Source organism: Armigeres subalbatus, chromosome 3 (genome assembly GCF_024139115.2).
Source record: "Armigeres subalbatus isolate Guangzhou_Male chromosome 3, GZ_Asu_2, whole genome shotgun sequence".
Classification (NCBI taxonomy): Eukaryota; Metazoa; Arthropoda; class Insecta; order Diptera; family Culicidae; genus Armigeres; species Armigeres subalbatus.
In genome coordinates this window covers 385,037,046-385,057,329 of record NC_085141.1, presented here as the reverse complement: position 1 = coordinate 385,057,329, position 20,284 = coordinate 385,037,046, and the positions used below count along the sequence as shown (strand labels likewise).

General features: G+C 37.7%; 2 protein-coding genes and 3 long non-coding RNA genes across 5 annotated transcripts; all 5 read right to left on the bottom strand.

Moving 5' to 3' along the window:
* Nucleotides 1-375: 375 nt before the first annotated feature.
* Nucleotides 376-1,282, bottom strand: LOC134223822 (uncharacterized). The gene is made up of 2 exons (XR_009982737.1): nucleotides 787-1,282; nucleotides 376-723 (listed from the first exon to the last, which is right to left on the bottom strand). It is a non-coding gene; the product is annotated as an uncharacterized LOC134223822 (long non-coding RNA).
* A 2,375-nt stretch (nucleotides 1,283-3,657) lies between these two features.
* On the bottom strand, nucleotides 3,658-4,926 carry LOC134222950 (uncharacterized). Its single transcript, XM_062702093.1, has 4 exons — nucleotides 4,750-4,926; nucleotides 4,385-4,546; nucleotides 4,218-4,322; nucleotides 3,658-3,897 (listed from the first exon to the last, which is right to left on the bottom strand). Exons 1-4 carry the CDS (start codon nucleotides 4,864-4,866, stop codon nucleotides 3,658-3,660), a joined length of 624 nt encoding a protein of 207 aa, XP_062558077.1. The 5' UTR covers nucleotides 4,867-4,926.
* LOC134223819 (uncharacterized) lies at nucleotides 3,697-4,290 on the bottom strand. Its single transcript, XR_009982735.1, has 3 exons — nucleotides 4,218-4,290; nucleotides 4,038-4,156; nucleotides 3,697-3,897 (listed from the first exon to the last, which is right to left on the bottom strand). It is a non-coding gene; the product is annotated as an uncharacterized LOC134223819 (long non-coding RNA).
* Nucleotides 4,927-5,340: 414 nt separating the features above from the next.
* On the bottom strand, nucleotides 5,341-19,636 carry LOC134222948 (uncharacterized). Its single transcript, XM_062702092.1, has 4 exons — nucleotides 19,579-19,636; nucleotides 14,782-15,020; nucleotides 6,345-6,490; nucleotides 5,341-6,268 (listed from the first exon to the last, which is right to left on the bottom strand). The coding sequence occupies exons 1-4, from the start codon at nucleotides 19,634-19,636 to the stop codon at nucleotides 5,932-5,934; spliced, it is 780 nt and encodes a 259-aa protein (XP_062558076.1). The 3' UTR covers nucleotides 5,341-5,931.
* LOC134223818 (uncharacterized) lies at nucleotides 7,834-8,355 on the bottom strand. The gene is made up of 3 exons (XR_009982734.1): nucleotides 8,313-8,355; nucleotides 8,138-8,206; nucleotides 7,834-7,950 (listed from the first exon to the last, which is right to left on the bottom strand). It is a non-coding gene; the product is annotated as an uncharacterized LOC134223818 (long non-coding RNA).
* Nucleotides 19,637-20,284: the final 648 nt, after the last annotated feature.

Below are 20,284 nucleotides of genomic sequence, written 5' to 3'. Positions count from 1 at the left end.
TAAAATATTACAATAGACCATCTTATCATCTCCAGGAAACACCATAATTACCGACGGTATTCCGCACAACACATACACACAAAAAAAAATAGTTGGTAAAAGTCAAAGAAACGTTAGTAAAATTAAGAAAATTCGTTAGTGATTTTCAGTAGAAAGTATAGGATTGTTAAATTTACCAATGCAAAAAATGTCACTTCGGCAAGAGCTTTGAAAAACGTCAAACCTTTTATATTAACATTTTTCTCTCAAAATAAGATGTCCTTTTACATTGGAATCAACTACTGGTACTTTCAAAACAACAATTTTTTTAACTTTCATTTTCATATTTGCATTTTTATTTTGAATTTGCCAAAATAAAATTCTACAAATTTCAAATTGATTAAATGTTTCATTTTTATTATCGCATTCAATGCTTCAATGAATTGAACAATCATAAACATTAAACAATAAAAAAATATTTGAAAGCCACGGAATACGGCTGCTACTTTTTATGTAATACATGTTCCGCAGAACTGGACTAAAATCGTTCAGCGGCTTTTCTTTTCACAGCGGCTTCGATGCGCGGGAGAATCGGCTGGAGCAAGTTGTCGCATAACATTATTAAACCGTTGTACGTTGTATCCTCGAATGGGCGTGAAATTGGTTCATGAAGCACTCGATGTTCAGTGGTAGATTGGTTGTTGATGGATACCAGTTATTCAGAATTCTCAATCTCGATAACCTCTGTGGAATGAAAGGGGGGAAATAAACAAATGAGGAAATAATATTCAACTTGTTATGCCTTACCTCTTATTTGTCCTTGATATGAAATTCGTTTCCGAAGTGCTTCGCCAGCTGGCACCAGCTTGCCTTTTGAAAAAAGCCGCCTTAATTTTGCAACGCCGTTCAGCTTCAAACAACTTATGCTGGACCGTTTTAATGGTCGATAATTGATGGTTGAGACGTCGGGCCGGGACGAGTTTGTCAGATGCCGCTGGGACATATTGATCTCACGAAACTGCTGCGAACTACGTGAACATCCAGAAATCCTCTTTGCATCCATGCAGTAAACTACTCACATACGGTTCCAGAATCTCAAAGTCTTTCTGCTTAATTCGCGTCAGCGGATTTACTACATCAGTAAGGATGTCCTTGGAGGTGCCAGAACGGATGTGGAAAGCGCACCTGGTGATCTTTTTTGGCTGAACGAGAACTTCACAGCGCCGGAACGATGGATAGTTGTTTTTCTTTTAATGGATTTAATTTTGTTTTGCAACTGTCACCGACAGTCGAGGGCTGCCAGTTACATTATTTCTTCATGTCAGTGCTGCCAAAATTGTAAAATGATGAAGCTTTTTTGATTATTTTAAATTTCTTGCTCTGAGAGTTTTGACTGTAAAAATATGAAACTTTCAGATCAATCAATTTAGCATTTGACTGAAAAGTTTTAACTCCTAAAAATACCAAATTCTTCGTGCTTTCAAAATAAAATTGGAAAATGTTGGAATCCCAACTTTATTTTGCTCTGTGTATGCCTCAAAATGCTCCTCCACGCACCACCATAAACAACGAGCATTTATATCGACGGAAATTAAAAGCCGTCGCATGAGTTCGCCTGCACTGGCCCTGATGTCCTCAAAGACCATCAATTCTCCGCTCACCCTCCAATCTTTACCCATAGTACAGGGAGGATCCAGTTCGAACAGCAGCAGAAATGACAACTGTTGGCGGAACTCCAGGAATTTGGATAATGGTAATACACCGTTAATCGAACCCTTTCGACTGAGGCGGAACAATTTGTCTGGTTTCTCTAGCTTGTCTAAATAAAAGATTGTGGTTTGTTTGTTTGTCCAAAACCCCAAAGTGAATAAAATAAGATAATAAAATAAAAATGGTATAATCAACTTTGAATTAATATTTTTGAATAACATTTCATTTTAACCTATTTTAACATTGTTTTCTGAAATTGAAAGCGCTCACCACTGGTTGTTTTGAAAGAATCACTAGTTGATTCAAATGCAAAATATACATTTAGTTTTAAGAAGAAAATGTCATTTTGAAAAGTTGACTCTTGTCAAAGTGCTTTCTGAAGTGACATTTTTTGCATTGGTAAATTTAACAGTCTTATACTTTCTACTGAAAATCACTAACTAATTTTCTTAATTTTACCAACGTTTCTGTTAATTTTACCAACGATTTTTTTTTGTGTGTACCGACTGCGCCACGAAGCAGTGAAATATAAATCTACACCATGCACAACAATATACCCAAGTATCATCATATGCGGAAAAAAAATCTTGATACCAATGCTGTAATTGAATTTGAAAGAAGAGGACTCACGAAGTCTTTATTAGACTGGAGAAAGTGTAAAGAGCGTTTGCCTTGCATTCGACAGATTTTCCATGGGGTCCATAGCAAATTTTGTGCTAGCATATCAAATCATCTCAACGAGGAACTAAACATGCTAAATAGCTTGTAACCCTATATTTAGTCGAAGAATTTAAAAACAAATTAGAAATAATTTTTAACTTACATTCTCTAAAAAACGGCGCTAAGAAGATTGAATTTCCAGTGCTTATTAAATTCCTTGTCCGTCGGTTTAGGGAAGATATCTTCTTCTTCTTATTGGCATTACATCCCCACACTGGGACAGAGCCACCTTGCAGCTTAGTGTTCATTAAGCACTTCCACAGTTATTGACTGCTACGTTTCTAAGCCAGGTTACCATTTTTGCGTTCGTATATCATGAGGCTAGCACGATGATACTATTGTAGATCCAGTTGGAAACCGAACTGAGCTCTCGCGACAATCGCATTTTCTCCCATTTCCGGATGTCGCAACTGCATCGCGAGTAATGCGCATCTATGCCATAGCCGTGCGCCATCATGCGCACCACTCGCGATGCAGTCGCGACATTCGGAAATGGGAGAAAATGCGATTGTCGCGAGAGCTCAGTTCGGTTTTCAACTGGATCTACAATATTATTCCCAGGGAAGTCGAGACAATTTCCAATCCGAAAATTGCCTAGACCGGCACCGGGAATCGAACCCAGCCACCCTCAGCAATCAGCATGGTCTTGCTTTGTAGCCGCGCGTCTTACCGCACGGCTAAGGAGGGCCCCTTAGGGAAGATATATAATGGGTAATTTTCAACCCACCTCCTCCCTACACACTTAATTTTTTTTACCGAGCTCGGTTCACAAATTACCGATTTCTCAACAGCTGAGCTCTCGGTACTCACCTCGGTAATCAAATTCAAGTACCGAGTGCTCGGTACCTAAAGTTCATCGTTCAAACGTCAAAAATTACTGAGTTAATCTGTAAAATTTACTGTATATTCGGTAAAAAAATACCGAGTAACTCTGTCAATTCGTATGTCAAAAACATATAGTTTTACCGAGCTTTCTGCATTTTTTTTACATTGTTTTGTAATCGATTACCGTTGGTTCGGTAAATTTAAAACAATTTTTCAGTAATACCAGTAACCGTATATTTTTTTTCAATGATATAATATAAATAAATAAACAATAGACATAATTTATTATGTTTGTTGATTTTATTTGTTCATTTTAATGCATCAAAATAGTTCACCTCGAACTTATATACTAATTTTATGTGCTACCAACAACCAAGTTTATAGGTATCAGCTTAACATATTGAATTTTGCTCAACCAAATTCTCAACTACTTCTATACTTCATCACTACTGCGAATATGAACGCATAGAACTGCTTGTTCTCGGGACTAATGTCGCAGTTGAATACATTAATTGCTTCGCAAAGGATTCGGAAACAATCAAGAATATTGGCTGCTATCTTGATAGTGCACTCCTTCCAGACGAATGTTCCACCATTAATCCCTTCAGGTGCTTCGTGTACGAATAGGATTGGCATATTGTTGTACCCAACAGGATCGTCCATCTGTGGGTAAAGAAAGTAAAATGTATTTAAATAATATAAATAATTTTTTGTTCGTCTTAGAATACGTCCGATAGAAATAGTAATGTGAAAAAGCTAGTTTCGATTATAATCGGAATAAAATTGTCCAAGCTTCCGTTTACCTTGAGAATTTCAACAATTCCATCGAGAGGATTTTTCTTGGTCCAAGAATCATTTTTCGAGCGCTTGACCCCACGAGACGGATTCTTAGCCCTAATGATAGCTAAAGTTCGTAAAAAATCTGAAATTGAATACAGTCGTCATAGTCCACATAGTCATTAAAAGTTGTTATGTAAAATTACCACTTTGAATGTGAAGAAACAAATCGCCATATTTTGCAAGAACTTTTTCTTGCAAATTTGAAAACTGTTCGCATCAGGATACATTTTAACGAAATCCATTGATACCTAAAAATTAGAAATTTTGTTGATTAGAATACAAACAATTTCAGATTGTTCCGAGTAGGTACCATGATTCCATCGAAGGCAGATGCTACCGGGTACAGCTTCAAGTATTCCTGGAAATCTTTGTTTTTACGGTATTTTTCACGATCTGAAAACGTTATCATCCACAATTCTTCTGCACGAGACTTGGTATTCGAATTTGGGCTGATGAATTTTAACTCGAGAATCTGAAATGGAAAATAAATTGTAACAATTTGAAAATATCAGTCTAATTAGCTAATATAATTATATCTTCTTTTTAATCAATGGCTCTACATTCAAACTGGAGCTTGCCGTACTTTCATCGTAATTAATTAAACAATACAAAGTAATTAATTAATATTAAATCAATTTAATAATCTATCGAACTATAAAAGTGCCAGCTACTTACCAACTCCTCTATGTTGTCATCGGAATCTGTCACTTCTACCGGTAATTGCGCAAGCTGCTCGATCGACCTTGGCCTGTTAACCATTCGTTTGTCGGATTTCCTGGACATATACTCCATATGATAGTGAATACGTCCCGCGTGTCGATATTTTCCTCGGCCATGTGGGTAAAACCACAAAGCCTGGGGCAGAGCTGGCATTTCCTCACACACTGTGCACAATGAGGAGATTTTAATACACACCACAAAGAGTGAAGCTGATACTCATCGGGTAACAAAGCCAACACGGTGAGTGAGGACGAAGACGAAGAGTGAGAGAATCATTCCGGTGAGAGTTGGGCCAACACAAAGTTGTGCCACTTAGTGCAATATTCTTGGAAACGATATCGTTTTCTATGAAGCTCGCTGAATTTTTTTGGAACACAAACATATTTCGCTTTGAAAATTAGTTAACTACGTCTCAGTTAGAAAGGGCGAGGCTTTGATAAAGTTTAGTGCTCCATGCTAAAATGAATAACATTGGTGAATAAGGACTGAATAAAATAGAATAAGCAGAAAGCCAAAAGATGATGTTTGAAAGGAATGGCACGGGAGAGCAAACGGTGGAATTTTTAAAACGTTTCTCGAAGATTCTAGAAGCAATTTAGATAAAAGCCGTTTGCAGTACGGGGACGAACTTTCCTTATATTGTATAAAAAAAACACTAATTTCGATTTCGATTTTTATTTTTTCAAATACCTTTCGGATTCTTTTTCTTCATGCAACCTTATTCGCCTACAGGCGGAAGGGTAATTTAAACTGATTATTTTTAGCTTGGCGTAAATCATAAATCTTTTTTAAAACTATTTTACACAGAATTGTGCAAAATAGACAGCGTTTTGCAATTAAATTGTATGAAGACTTTCATACGGCCGTGAACATTATTCTGAAGCTTGTAGACAACGAAATAACTTCATTCAAGGTGACGTTCAAATAATAATTGTATTTAGTATTTGTAAATTGTATTTAGAAATCGTCTCGCCAGTAAATTATTTTAAAGCAGGTGGGGCGGAATAATGTTGTTAGTACAAGTCTTCTAAATAGTTTTGTTAACAAACATCCCAAAAGCCAGCAAAATCAAAAATATCTTATTACTCGTAAATAGTATCAACAGCTACGTTTTACTTTCTTTGGCAATGTTTATTTTCATTCTGTTTGATTCACCGTTTTGTCAAAACTCATTGAGGAACACGGTGTGTTTATTTCATCATTTATCCTCAACTCTTTGTGTCTGACAAATGCATTCGCTGCAGAGTAGAAACACAAAGAGGACTCACTGCGTTGTGGAAAAGAAAGAATGAGCGATAAGCGAAACACACTCTCTGCGGTCTTTTTGAGGAGTGCAAAAGATACGCACATTTCGACTACTCTGAGGAGTATGCCAGCCCTGGCCTGGGGAACATCACGGTTCGTCGATCCTAGTACTGGGTATGTATTAACAAGCGAAACCGCCAACAAATTCTTGTGGAAGGTCGAAGGATGCCTGTAGAGCAAAATTACATGATATTATGATGATGTATTTGATGTATAATGCAATAAAATCCAGTTTAGAAACCTACAATCCATAATTTAACTTCAGAAATTCGCAGAGTATTCGATTTATTTGATTCAACAGTTTGTCATTCGGGTTTATTTCTTCATTCAAAACTTCCATGATCTCATTTCCCGAAGGTGTTTTGCTGAAGATGATGTTTATGTCGATAGCCTAGAAGAAAATAAAATCCATGAACAATAAAAATTATTGTCAATTTATGGAAGATTTTTTTACTTAGGGTCAAAATCTTCACCTCGCTGAACTCTTAAGCGTTGCTTACTCAGAGCATTAGTGAATAATCATAGATTTAATCATGAATAATGAATAATGGGCTATTTAATCATTATTCATTAATCATAATCATACAAAAAATATGATTCAATCATTAATCACTAATCGTTAATCATAGAATTTTACATTTAATCATTAATCACTAATCATATTCATAATTGTTTTGAGTTTAATCATTAATCATCAATTTTAATCATTGCATACATCGATTTTATTCATTAATCTTTAATCATAATCATTTAATTTTCATACCTTTCAATGACCCAATTTGGTAAAAATGTTACTTGATAATTGATCAATATGCAAACCATTCAATTTGATTATTCATAATCATTAATCATTAATCATACCGATCTTTAATCATTAATCATACACATATTGTGTCAGCATTTAATCACGATCGGTAATCGTTAATCATACTCCAAACGTTTTATTCATTAATCATAATCGTCAATCATTGTCAAAAATTAATTTATTCGTTAATCATAATCATTAATCATTGTGAAAAATTATTAAATCATTAATCATAATCTTTAATCATAGAGTTAAATGATTTAATCATAACAAATTTAATCATTCATTGGAAGCTTTATTCATTAACGCTCTGTGCTTACTCATACGTTTGAAGGTGATTTAAGGCCTGAGCGGAGGGAAGGAAACGGCCCTATAAGTTTGATAATTAATACTTTAATACTTAAAATTATATAAAATTCTTATCGTATCTGCCGATATCAATTTGAGAGACGGCAGTATTGCAATTGTGAGATGTACTGACATTCATAGAAAGAAGTTCGAACAAAGTATCATCGTTCAACAAAACGTATTTACCTTCATAAATAAAAAAAATCTTAACCCAATGGAACTAAGAGGAATCATGGTATGGTGTCTTTAGACGGTTGGTTCTTTTTCATAGAGAGTGCATTAAGTTTAAAATAAAAGTACGCCAGCTTTTGTTATTATTAGGGTTCACAAGTTACATAAAGCTCTAAAATTAAAAGTTTGAACATTCAAAACTAAATTGTAGAACTGTCAAAGGGAAATGTTTACACTATTAAAAAAGAATGAAATATTTTCATTTAGAATAATAACTAGCTCCCCAGTCCTCCCTCGCACTCTTCAATCTTTTTTCCCTTTTAAATTAAAACAATCAAATCGCATTGAATAGCTTTTAGTTTTTATTTCAATTATTTTTCTTCACTCACACGGTGTAAGCTCTCTCTCTCTCTCCCATAACACGGTGGGCAGCGGCCACTTTTCTACATATGCCTGGAATCCCAGACCCTGGCCAGAGTGGGGGTGCGTACCATCTAGCCAATTTTGGACATTGTGCCATAAATTTCCTGTAGGAAAAGAAAGGAAAACCATGCATAAATATCATAATAAGTATGAAGTCAACCAACTCCGGTACTTTAAGTTTTCATTTTGCTCACGCCGTGGCGCCGGAGTGGGTAACTGTTTTTGTGGATTAAAGCTTACGAGCTCCAGCGTTAACACTTGTTATATTCCTGTTTAGAAAATATGACCTACCTGCTGATTGGTGCGCCAAATATTTATCTGGAACTATAGGCCATGGACGATAAATGGATGAAAAATTCGCTGCAAAATAATAGAAAGCACTTAAGAATTTTCGTATGATAACACATTACCATGATCGCTTTTACTAGCGCTTTCTCAGGAAGGTTTATTTATTTGTGTGACTTACCTTCGGGTGGCAATTGGATGATCAACATCCCATCGATTCCTACACACTTAGATAGATGTTCTGAGTTCGGTGATTTTTTTCACCGATTCAGACGGTAATTTAGAAATTTACATTTTTTCCGGTAATTTGGACTTTAGTTATTTATATCTGTAATCAAAACTACCGAATAACTGTGAATTCGTTCAGATTTAACGAGTTCGGTAAATATTTTCACCGATAATTCTGTGAATTACTGTGAGCACCGAAGTCGGTAAGATATTTAACTGAAGTTTCGGTGATTGGTGCTGTTGAACATCGCATCAAAGCATGAACTGTCAGAATCACCATGTGCAATTATCTCGGCAGTGGTCATGGTCGATCGTGCGGGAAACCATCTAGAAGAAATTAGGAGCAGCTAGGAGCAGGAGTTAAACAAAAATACGAGAAAGGAAAAAAATCAAGCTTGGTGAATCTTCTATAGGTAAAGTATATACATTTCGTTGTATTTGATGTTGCTATTCTGAAGGCATGATTTTGCACTCTACAGCATGGAAAAAAACGACAAGTGATTGGAAGTGCCGTCTGGAAGCGTGCGTCTGCAATAATGCTGCAACAACGATGTTGTGTCAATGTTTCCAAGTTCTGAAGTCTACGTGGATGGAACGAAATCTTCCTTAGAACATCAACTTGCTACCACAAATTGGAACCAATTTTAACCATGTAATACAATAATTAAATTGGATTGAATTTACATCCGTATTTATAAAAAAAACTCGATCAATAAAATGATTCCTTTTGTTTCAAAAAAATGCTTTTTACAAACCCAATATTTTTTTCGGTTAAATTTACCGATCATTCAGTAAATTTGGAAAATTATCACTTTTTGCAATTTACAGATCTGCGTCTGTCTTTCGGTAAACGTAACCGAATAGGCAGTAAATTTGACAGCCTTTACCTCCATCGCAGTTTACAAATCGTTCGGTTCGGTTTTAACCGAAGTCATTACCGACCGTTTAGCTGTTGAGAATTCGGTAATCGAATTACCGAAGTCGGTAACTTTTTCTAACTGTGTACGAGGATGGCCATTTCCTCTTTTCGGTTCAGGCCGTAGATGAAATTACCACACAGCAGCACAAATCAGCAAGTTCTCTCAGGTAATGCTCGCTTCCAACGGAATTAAATGGTTAATCGAAATCGATGGATACTTAGTTGACGCCAATAAACTGTCTCGACAATTTGAATTAAATTTATATTTAACTTGAGTATTTAGTATACTACTACGTATACGATAAAGGTGCACTCAAACTAAATTGTTGTTGTCGGCTGAGCGCTGGCTACTGAGCTATGACTATGGGCGTCATCTATATACGCTGGTGGCCAAAAATTGTTTTTACAAATGAAATGACATATGTATTAAGAAATGATTTGGTTCGCAATATTTTTAATTTAATGGTTGCTTCCTTGACCTCACCTAAGCATTTGATGTAAAAGGTTCACGTGATTATTCTCAATAAACTAAACTAAACTAAACTAAAAAAAAGATATTACTTGTATTGCATTAAACCATGTAATTAATCATATCAAGTAAAACAAGAGAATATTTAAAATCCTAGAGCTTGATTATTCTGATAAATACATTTTGTATTCAATGAATCTTAATTTTAATTGATTATTATTTAACCCAAGTAACACCAAGCATTACAATATTGCACATATTATTTTTATTATTTAATCAGACTAAGGCCGAAGTGGCCTGTGCGGTATATAAGAGTCTTCTCCATTCGGCTCGGTCCATGGCTACACGTCGCCAACCACGCAGTCTACGGAGGGTCCGCAAGTCATCTTCCACCTGATCGATCCACCTTGCCCGCTGCGCACCTCGCCTTCTTGTGCCCGTCGGATCGTTGTCGAGAACCATTTTCACCGGGTTACTGTCCGACATTCTGGCTACGTGCCCGGCCCATCGCAGTCGTCCGATTTTCGCGGTGTGAACGATGGATGGTTCTCCCAACAGCTGATGCAATTCGTGGTTCATTCGCCTCCTCCACGTACCGTCCGCCATCTGCACCCCACCATAGATGGTACGCAGCACTTTCCTTTCGAAAACTCCAAGTGCGCGTTGGTCCTCCACGAGCATCGTCCATGTCTCGTGTCCGTAGAGAACTACCGGTCTAATTAGCGTTTTGTAGATTGTCAGTTTGGTACGACGGCGAACTCTATTCGATCGGAGCGTCTTGCGGAGTCCAAAGTACGTACGATTTCCAGCCACTATGCGTCTCCGAATTTCTCTGCTGGTGTCATTTTCGGCAGTCACCAGTGAGCCCAAGTACACAAATTCTTCTACCACCTCGATTTCGTCACCACCGATGCAAACTCGCGGTGGGTGGCTCACATTGTCTTCTCTTGAACCTCTTCCTATCATGTACTTCGTCTTCGACGTGTTGATGACTAGTCCGATCCGCTTAGCTTCCCTCTTCAGTCTGATGTAGGCTTCCTCCATCTTCTCAAAGTTACGTGCCATAATATCTATGTCGTCGGCGAAACCAAATAGCTGGACGGACTTATTGAAAATTGTACCACTCGTGTTAATCCCTGCTCTTCGTATTACCCTTCCAAAGCGATGTTGAATAGCAAACACGAGAGACCATCACCTTGCCGTAACCCTCTGCGGGTTTCGAAGGGACTCGAGAATGCCCCTGAAACTCGAACTACGCACATCACCCGATCCATCGTCGCTTTGATCAACCGTGTCAGTTTATCCGGAAAACCGTGTTCGTGCATTCCCAAGTAACCGTAAGCATTAGTTTTAGGCTTTTAATCAGCATCAATGATGCTTTAAAGCGTTATATACTCAATCCAGTTGAAACCCGAAATTGGGTGCTAGCGTAGTTGGATTTTTCTCACAATCCGAACGTTAAACCAAACTTCGGAAGTGGTGCGCTGAATAGCTTTTCGCGATATGAAAACAGCGCACCACTTCCGAAATTAGGTTTAACGTACGGATTGTGAGAAAAATCCAACTTCGCTATCCCCCAATTCCGGTTTTCAGCTGGATTAAGAATAACAGCCCTGCAAATGTTTCGAAGCTCTTATTCAACATTATATCAGCATCGTTAATGCTGCAAGATAAAATGTTTATTAACTTTAAATTAGCATTACATTAGCATTAAATGCGTAATAAAAGCAGTGTTTAATGCAGTCAAAAATTTTGACAAAACAATCAGTTGGAAATTCTGTATGTAGTAGTGAGACTTTCCTCGGATGAATGCATCACGACCACTACTACAAATTCTACCGGCAAAAAAAGATAATAGTTTAAGTATACCTTTCGGCAGCAAGACATGAAATCGCATGCGTGGCCGAAAGAGCAAGGGAGGACTACTTTGTGGAAGCTGTGCCATGCTTCTAGGTTCGAGACCCATATGGAGAACATTCTACGACAAAAAAATTACAAAACACGCATAACTTTCCAAATAATATAAATAACTGGAATCACTAATTAATAATGGTAAATTAGATTTTTTTTTGTTTTTCTCCAATTTTCTAATCCGTATCATTTGTCGTGATTCGTCAGTTGTTTATTAAAATATAAACAGATGATCAGCTGCCCGCAAAAGCTCTTCGAAAGTGCCCGAAAAAACGGGCGAAGAAAATCTGACGTTTCTCTTTCAGCCCTATATAAGCATCACTAATGCAGCAATTGAGCTTTCATCTATGCATTACAATAGCATGATAATTCGCCTTTTCCGGCATTATATCAGCATTGTATCTGCACTGAAAGCTGATAAGCATTAAACGGGTAGCATTACGTGCAGTTATAAAGCTGAATCAAAGCAGCGTTTTAATGCTTACGGTTACTTGGGTTAGCTGCCATAGCTGGTCCCGATCGATTGTATCATATGCGGCTTTGAAGTCGATGAATAGATGATGTGTGGGCACGTTGTATTCGCGGCATTTCTGCAGTACTTGGCGAATGGCGAACACCTGGTCCGTGGTGGAGCGTTCGCCCATAAAACCCGTCTGGTACTGCCCCACGAACTCCCTTGCAGTTGGTGCTAGTCGACGGCATAAAATTTGGGAGAGTACCTTGTAGGCGGCGTTCAGCAATGTGATTGCGCGGTAGTTGCTACAATCCAGCTTATCGCCCTTTTTGTAGATGGGACACACGACACCTTCCATCCACTCCTGCGGCAAAACTTCCTCCTCCCAAATCTTGGTAATGACCCAGTGCAGCGCTCTAGCCAGTGCCTCACCACCGTGTTTAAATAGCTCTCCTGGTAGTTGGTCAACCCCAGGGGCTTTGTTGTTCTTGAGCCGGCCAATCTCCTCCTGGATTTCCTGGAGATCCGGAGCCGGTAGAATTAAGTCCTGCGCGCGTTCTCCCAGGTCCATCACCATACCGCCATCTTCGTCTGCCACATCGCCATTCAGGTGTTCTTCGTAGTGCTGCCGCCACCTTTGGATCACCTCACGCTCGTTCGTAAGAAGGTTCCCGTTTATGTCCTTACACATATCAGGCTGTGGCACGTGGCCCTTACGTGAACGGTTTAACTTCTCATAGAACTTTCGTGTGTTATTAGCGCGGTACAGTTGCTCCGTTTCTTCACGGTCTTGATCTTCCTGCTGGCGCTTTTTCCTCCGGAAAATCGAGTTTTGTCTGTTCCGCGCCTGTTTATATCGTGCCTCGTTCGCCCTCGTGCGGTGTTGCAGCAATCTCGCCCATGCTGCATTCTTCTCTTCCACTAACTGCTCACATTCGCCGTCATACCAGTCGTTTCTTTGATCCGGGGGCACCGTGCCAAGTGCAGCGGTTGCGGTGCTACCAATGGCGGATCGAATATCTCTCCAGCCATCTTCAAGAGACGCTGCGCCTAGCTGCTCTTCCGTTGGAAGTGCCACTTCCAGCTGCTGCGCGTATTCTTGGGCTAGTCTACCATCTTGTAGCCGCCCAATGTTAAGCCGCGGCGTCCGACTTCGACGCGTGTTGTACACCGTCGAGAGTTTTGAGCGCAGGTATACTGCAACGAGGTAGTGGTCGGATTCAATATTCGCACTGCGGTAAGTGCGGACGTTCGTGATGTCGGAGAAGAATTTACCGTCGATTAGAACGTGGTCGATTTGGTTTTCCGTTTCTTGGTTAGGTGATCTCCATGTGGCCTTGTGAATATTTTTGCGGGGAAAGAAGGTGCTTCGGACTACCATTCCGCGGGAGGCTGCGATTGCACATATATCAATCACAAATCGGCATGCTAAATGCTAATTGCATTAGATCTGTTTTAACAATGTGTTGTTGCATTTATTTATCAACTGTCAGACAACGATACTCTAAATCAGCAGTACGAATGCAGCGATGCATTACTGGTGCTTTATTTCAACATACCAAAGTAATGAACCATTAATTCGGTCTTATAATTGCCCTTTTCCACTTTAAGTCAACTTTTAGGGCTGTGTTTTTTACATGCATATATAGCTTCATGGTTACTTGGGAAGTAACAATTTTATTAATGAATAATCCACAAGCGAAACTAAGCATTACATGGTTACATTCCTAACCCATCTTTAATTTTGCCCACCCGACATTCTATAGTGACTATGGAACTGAAGAAATCTCGAGTAACATATGATTAGGGACGAAAAGCCAACAATGGGCCTTTTCACGAGACGTTTAAAAACAGCTGATTTTATCGTCAATTGACAGTTCTTCTATGAAAGTGACAGCTTCAGGATTGCGGGCCTGTTCAGCGGTTGTAAACAAGTGCAGCCTCGGCAGTGTCACATGAAAAGGCCTATGAACCGAGAAAATTAGGTTCAACTTTTCAGCAACAACAGCAAATTTAGATTAATTGAAAACTTTTCGAAATCTACAAAATTTCAGCTTAAACAAAATAATTCATGAGACGTTCACTCAAAATAGCAATAAATGTGTTTCTTAAGAAATATCAAGAACGGAGTTTCCCCTAGCATGAAGAATCATTTACAAAGAAATCGTAAAAGCTAGAAAACCAAAAATCATGGTTTTGGTTTATAAGCCGTAATCATATTTTACGTGGGAAATGCTTTTTTGTGGAGTAGTGATTTGAGGATTTGACAGTAACGGTTTTTTGTTTTTTTTCTGTGTGCACAACTACTCCGGTTTATTTGTTTCACACAACGGTCCCATACGCCTGTCACTGGCGAACAAAGCTCGTGTACTCTGCATTGAAGCTTAGAACCAGTGTTAGAGCGCAATCGTTAATGCGAACATTTTTATATTCTCTCAAATTTCCGAGCAAGATCGATTTAAAAAATAATATCCGATATAAATAAATAAATAAATAAAGTGGGTAGGACAAGGGGTGGAAAGAAAAGTGGTGCAATTATGTAGTGGATCTAATTTTATGAGATAATTATTTATCCATCATAAAAGTGCCTATCCATAACAAGAATTTTGATTATGTAAATCGAAGAAAGTTACAATATTTTTGATGTTCTAGTAAAAGTAATTAGGTACCTGTTCCAGTAAAATCCCGCGGTATGGGTTTTCTGATGGTCCTCCGTTACCCTCGCCGTTACCATTATCCGAAATGGAAAGTGGATCGCCTTCCTCCAGTTCTTCAATTATTGGATTGTTCATATAGTCTTTTTGTATTTTTTGGATAGTCTTAATAAGCTTTGTTTTAAGTCGTAGTCGTGTGAAGTCCTGTTCATCAAGATCCAGAAAGGTCTCCACGTCGTCAATGCCTTCATTTACTAGAATAATAAAAAAAAACAAAATATGTTTTTATATACTGAAACTAAAAATATGATAGGGGGAATGACGGCTTTGGCAGGTTTTGTTCTATTATTGTCAGGGGGGTTTTTCATGGCTGATTCTGCTCAAATTTGGCCTAAACATTCTTTGCGTATCAAAGAAAGCCGTCTTTCCCCCTACTATTTTGAAATATAATATCACTGACAAAAATCCAATCCTATTATTTATGTGTGGCACACATAAATTTTGACTGTAGCATTTCCCACATAATGGTTATATGAATTCATGAATGTTATAAGCCATTTTATAGAAAGCTCAAATGACAGGAGACCAAATACTAATATTTACATTTTACAAGGAACATTTGCGAAAATGAAATTAAATGATGATGATGATGACGGAATGATGATGGTTTACATGCAAATTTACCAAAACAAAGACCGAGCCGTCCACTCAAAATTTCGATCAGCTGTTCCAATCTGTCTCATAAAATGGCTTATTATGTGAAAAAACACCCTGGGAAACACACATTAACTAATAACAGAATTCTGGCAACGATTGCAAATTCTTATATATGAGAAAAAGTAATTGTAGTCACATAGAAAGTCACTTACATAATTCCTTGATGCTAAATATCATACAAATAAAAAAAATCACCTACAGTTTAAATCATTCACATAATTTAAAATAAATATTAAGGGTCTGTCTCAATTGGATAATTAAACTGAAATTAAACTTAAAAGTGACATTTCAATAATTATCAAATAGCCCTGCTCGCAGAGCAAGATTACTGACAGATATCGAATCATTTTCCATTGATGTCCTATTGGAATTGCTGGGTAGCACCAGCCATTCTTATAAGGGGGTGATTTTTAATTTTCGAACTGTCACTTTTAAGTTTAATTCTCCAAATGAGACAGACCCTAAACAACAAAAACTGATTGATATCGAAAATAAGCTCTTTTGTAATGCTTTACGATAAATGTGACTTCAAAGTTTATTATTATGGGCCTTTTCAAGAGACGTTTAAAAACAGCTGATTTTATCGTCAACTGACAGTTCTTCTATGAAAGTGACAGCTTCGGGATTGCGGGTCTGTTCAGCGGTTGTAAACAGTCCTGCAGTCTCGGCACTGTCACATGAAAAGGCCTATAATGATCCTCGTTTTACGTCTCTTTGAGGATGAGCTCCTTTATTATTTTTATTTTCGTACCAGAAACAAAATTCAAACAAACGCGAAGTGTTAAATGAATATTAATAATAAATTAATAAAATAATATTTCCGAACAAATCAATTTCCAAATACCTAACATATAGCTTAATATTTTCCTGAAACCAACTGTTAGTAAGTTCTGTAAATTTATGGATAAGGTAAATACTTTTTCTGGATGTTGCTGCCCTTCAGGTTGATTTTATTGAACAATCATTCTAGGAAACTATTTGGGTGATACCGGCGATACGGGCGATACAGTGAACAGAGAACAGTGATCTGAAATTGTATTCAGCACCGCCATCTGGTAATAAGTTGCAGTCAATGTTGCAGTGCTTAATCGTATAATAATGAATTTAAAATCATGTTACTTCCCGAGCAGGAGCGACGACCTCGAGACAGAAATTGGTATGAACTTGCCTTGCATAAGAAGTAAAATACCAAAAAATAATACCAAAAACTTATATGCAGAATACTTCAGGCATAACATGCTTAGGTATTTCAATACCAAACGAATAACAATTTGTTATGCATTTGGCATTGAAATTCAATTTAATAGCTGAGTTTGTTATGGCTTAAGTATTGTGCATATTAGTTTTTGGTATTATTCCTTTGGTATTTTACCTCTTATGCAGGGCTAGTTCATAACAGAGTATGGTATCAATAACAAAATTAGGTATTATTGAGCCAATTTCTCCTGCTCGGGTTATCTGTAAAATGTTGATACAAAGCCATATGAAAAAGATATGTGATAAAAGTAGATTATAAGAATAATTACCTTAAGTGAAGTGTTTTTATCGAGCCGGTTTCTATACAATGTGACTAGTAATCCATGTTGAAGATTCTCCTGGATATGTACTTCTTCTCGATATTGAACGCTTTCCAGAATGAGAATGTAGTGTGTTCAAAAATATTGTCTATTCCAATGAGTATATCTTCGTTGGACACTTCAACTTCATATGCTTGTAGAAAAGTGTTATATGTTGTGGTGTTGCATTTTCTCAACTGTAGATGCATATGTCCGTTAACTTCCACGATGTTTTTGACAATTCCATAGGAAGGATACACCATATTATCGTGAACTCGAAGTGCTACGATGACATTTTTTCTGAACTCCACTCCATTGATCATCATAGATCCTGGACAATATACTAATGTTTTCGAATCATTTAAATTCAGCGTTTCCTCGCTAATCCATTTTCCAGATTTATAAAGTATGCGGTCTCGGAATGGGTTCTCCATTATTTCTAAAGTCATTTTAAAGCATTGACGTTGTGCTAAGCTTTTGCATATATTTTAAAATTACGGCAGTTTACAGTTTGATTTTTGCTGCCTTGTTTTTTTGTTCGAATGGCAAGCAATTGAATTGCTTAACAGGGCCACTTCGTCTGATGCACTCAGCGTAATGCTGTAAGTGATGACTTTCATTGATGCGTCGTTCAAAATGATCATAAAATAGATCATCGAAAAGCCGCAAGTGCTCATCCAACCAGATTAACATGTTCTCTGACACGACAGGAGAAAACAATATCCGTGTGATGTTTATGAGATGTCCAATCATCATCATATATTTACAGTCCTCCGGAACCTTGTGGCCAAATAAGAAAGGGAACGCTCTTAGCAGTAAAATGTTCTGTACTGCTGTTTGTCTTAACTTGTGTTTGGTTGGGTGAGCAAGCATCTCGTTTGAAATATTGGCCATGGGTCGATTTTTACGGTCCACATAACCGTAAGAAAAAGTACTTATTCGTTGATTAATGAACGATTTTGTGAATCCCAATTCTCTTGAATATTGAGCCAGAATAAGTGACACGGTAAGTGGAATAACTCCTTCCGCCAGGTCATGCATTACATCTAACGACCAATTTTCGGTTATGTGATAATTTGCTAGTTGGTTCAAAATTGAGCCTCCTGCTTTTAATCCACATTGCGATGGATTCAATGTTCCTGCTTGGACAGCTTCCAATTTTTTTGTTGTACCATTCGCGAGTTCGATAAGGAAATTTCTTCAATGGATCTTCATGGAACATTGGTCTAGGGATGGTACACATTCTACAGAAAAATCTGGCGCTCGGGCTAAGTAGGCCAAAAACGTCATGAACTGCGAGAGTATCACCACAAAACATGGTGACGATAGCTCTCATTTCGAACTTCTGCGATCCGTAGTAGACTATTACGCTATTACTCCACTTTCCAGTTTCTTCAAATCAGATATTAGAGGTTCCATCAAATGATTGTATCCGATTTTTTTGGCTGTACTCGACAAAGCATAAATCAGAGGGAAGATTGCTCGAGGAGAACTATTATATTTTTCTGGAAAGTTCTGTATTTTGAACGTATAACTGCACAGTTTGTTTTTCCCCGCACGCGAGCTCAGTGCGTTTCCCAGTTCAACATCATCCTGGTATATGGATAACCGGATAGCATCAGGATGTGTTTGGAAGATTTCGTTCTTTTGATAGGTTGCACCATCCCTAAATGAACAGTACTCCTTCAGGCCCGGTGTTCGAACCATTTCTTGTTCACTTTGAAGTAAAGCACGATTGGAGGGATTTCGAAAAATGAGTTTTAGTGTTTCAAGTATCGGCACGTATTGGAATGTTTCGTTTATCCTTTTTTGCACCGGAACTCCAGATGCATGGCATATACTAGTTTTAACGCCAACACATTTTTCTTGAGGCTCCGGTATATTTGTAGCCAAAGTTTTTAGAAATGCTTTCTGGCGAGGGAAAGTCTTTACATTTTCAAATAAATTGACGTTTTTGAAACTTGCAAGGAACAACTTAGTCGATTCTATACCGCAATCAATATTTTGTGTTTTCAAAAACGATTCAACTTTCCGTTCGTGAAACTCCGAAAGTTGATAAATAAGGTTCTCAAATATGTTTACAGCTTCCGAAATTTTTGATTAGGGCAATCCGACGTCGGAAGTTAGCCGACAGATACTGAACGAAGCAATTCGTTTCAACTCTTCGAGTGCCATACCGTCTGCATCTTCAGATGCAACTCGATCACCATGGTCATCCTCAATCAAAACTGACTCGAAGGGAGGATCGTCATTGAGTCTCTCAGAACTGATTGCAGCGCTTATTTGACCAGAAGGGTGCTTCTCTTTTATGTGCCGTTTCAATGACGACCAATGGGTGTATCTTACGACACATCCGGAAAATGTGCAGTCAAAAAAAGTGGAATCGGAGGAAAAATCGCCATTTTGAATGTGCCATCCAATGTGCTGGCCCAATCCATCAAGGTAACCCGGGACATGGCGGCGGCAGAAAAAACATACTAATGGGTCAGCCTTTTTGCTGTAATTTATAAAACGAAGAATAAATTATATTTTTACTTACGGAATAGATCGGCGACGCTGTTGTCCACCTTCATCAGGCTTTCCAAAATTACCTTCATTTCACTTATAACTGCTGTATTTCAATTATTCTTCGAGATAGAAACACGCCACACAATCGAAAACCTGCAGCAACTTCACCACAGAATGAGTTTGATTTGATTGTTTTAAAATGGCGTCGCTTCAGTCGCAACCCGAGACCTCGTTACACATAATGACGAGTACTCGGTAAAGCACATATTTTTGCGGAATATTCGGTATTAAAAATTACCAATCAAGGAAAAAGTAACGATATCTTTTAGAAAACAAAACAGATTGGTAATTATTATTACTGAGGTCAGTATTTTGATTTTATTTTACAGATTCATCGGTAATTGCAATTGCAGAAATCGGTATAATTCTAAAATTTTACTGATCTCTCGGTAATAATTTGAGTTTACAGAACAAAATCGGTAAAAAATATTACCGAGGTGGAATCAGAGTTTTAAGTGTGTATGTCAACTTTTTGTATGAAATATCTGGAAACTTTGTATGGACCGTCACACGTCGGTCAACCACTGTCTGCTTCTCATTTAGTCACAACAAGTTTAGTCTTATTCCGCCACAACCCTCTGTCTTCTCATTTAGTCTTGCTATCCCTTGAATCATTACGTTACCTTAGCCAATATGAATAAACTCTACTCAAATATCTGTGAAGATTCAAAAATATT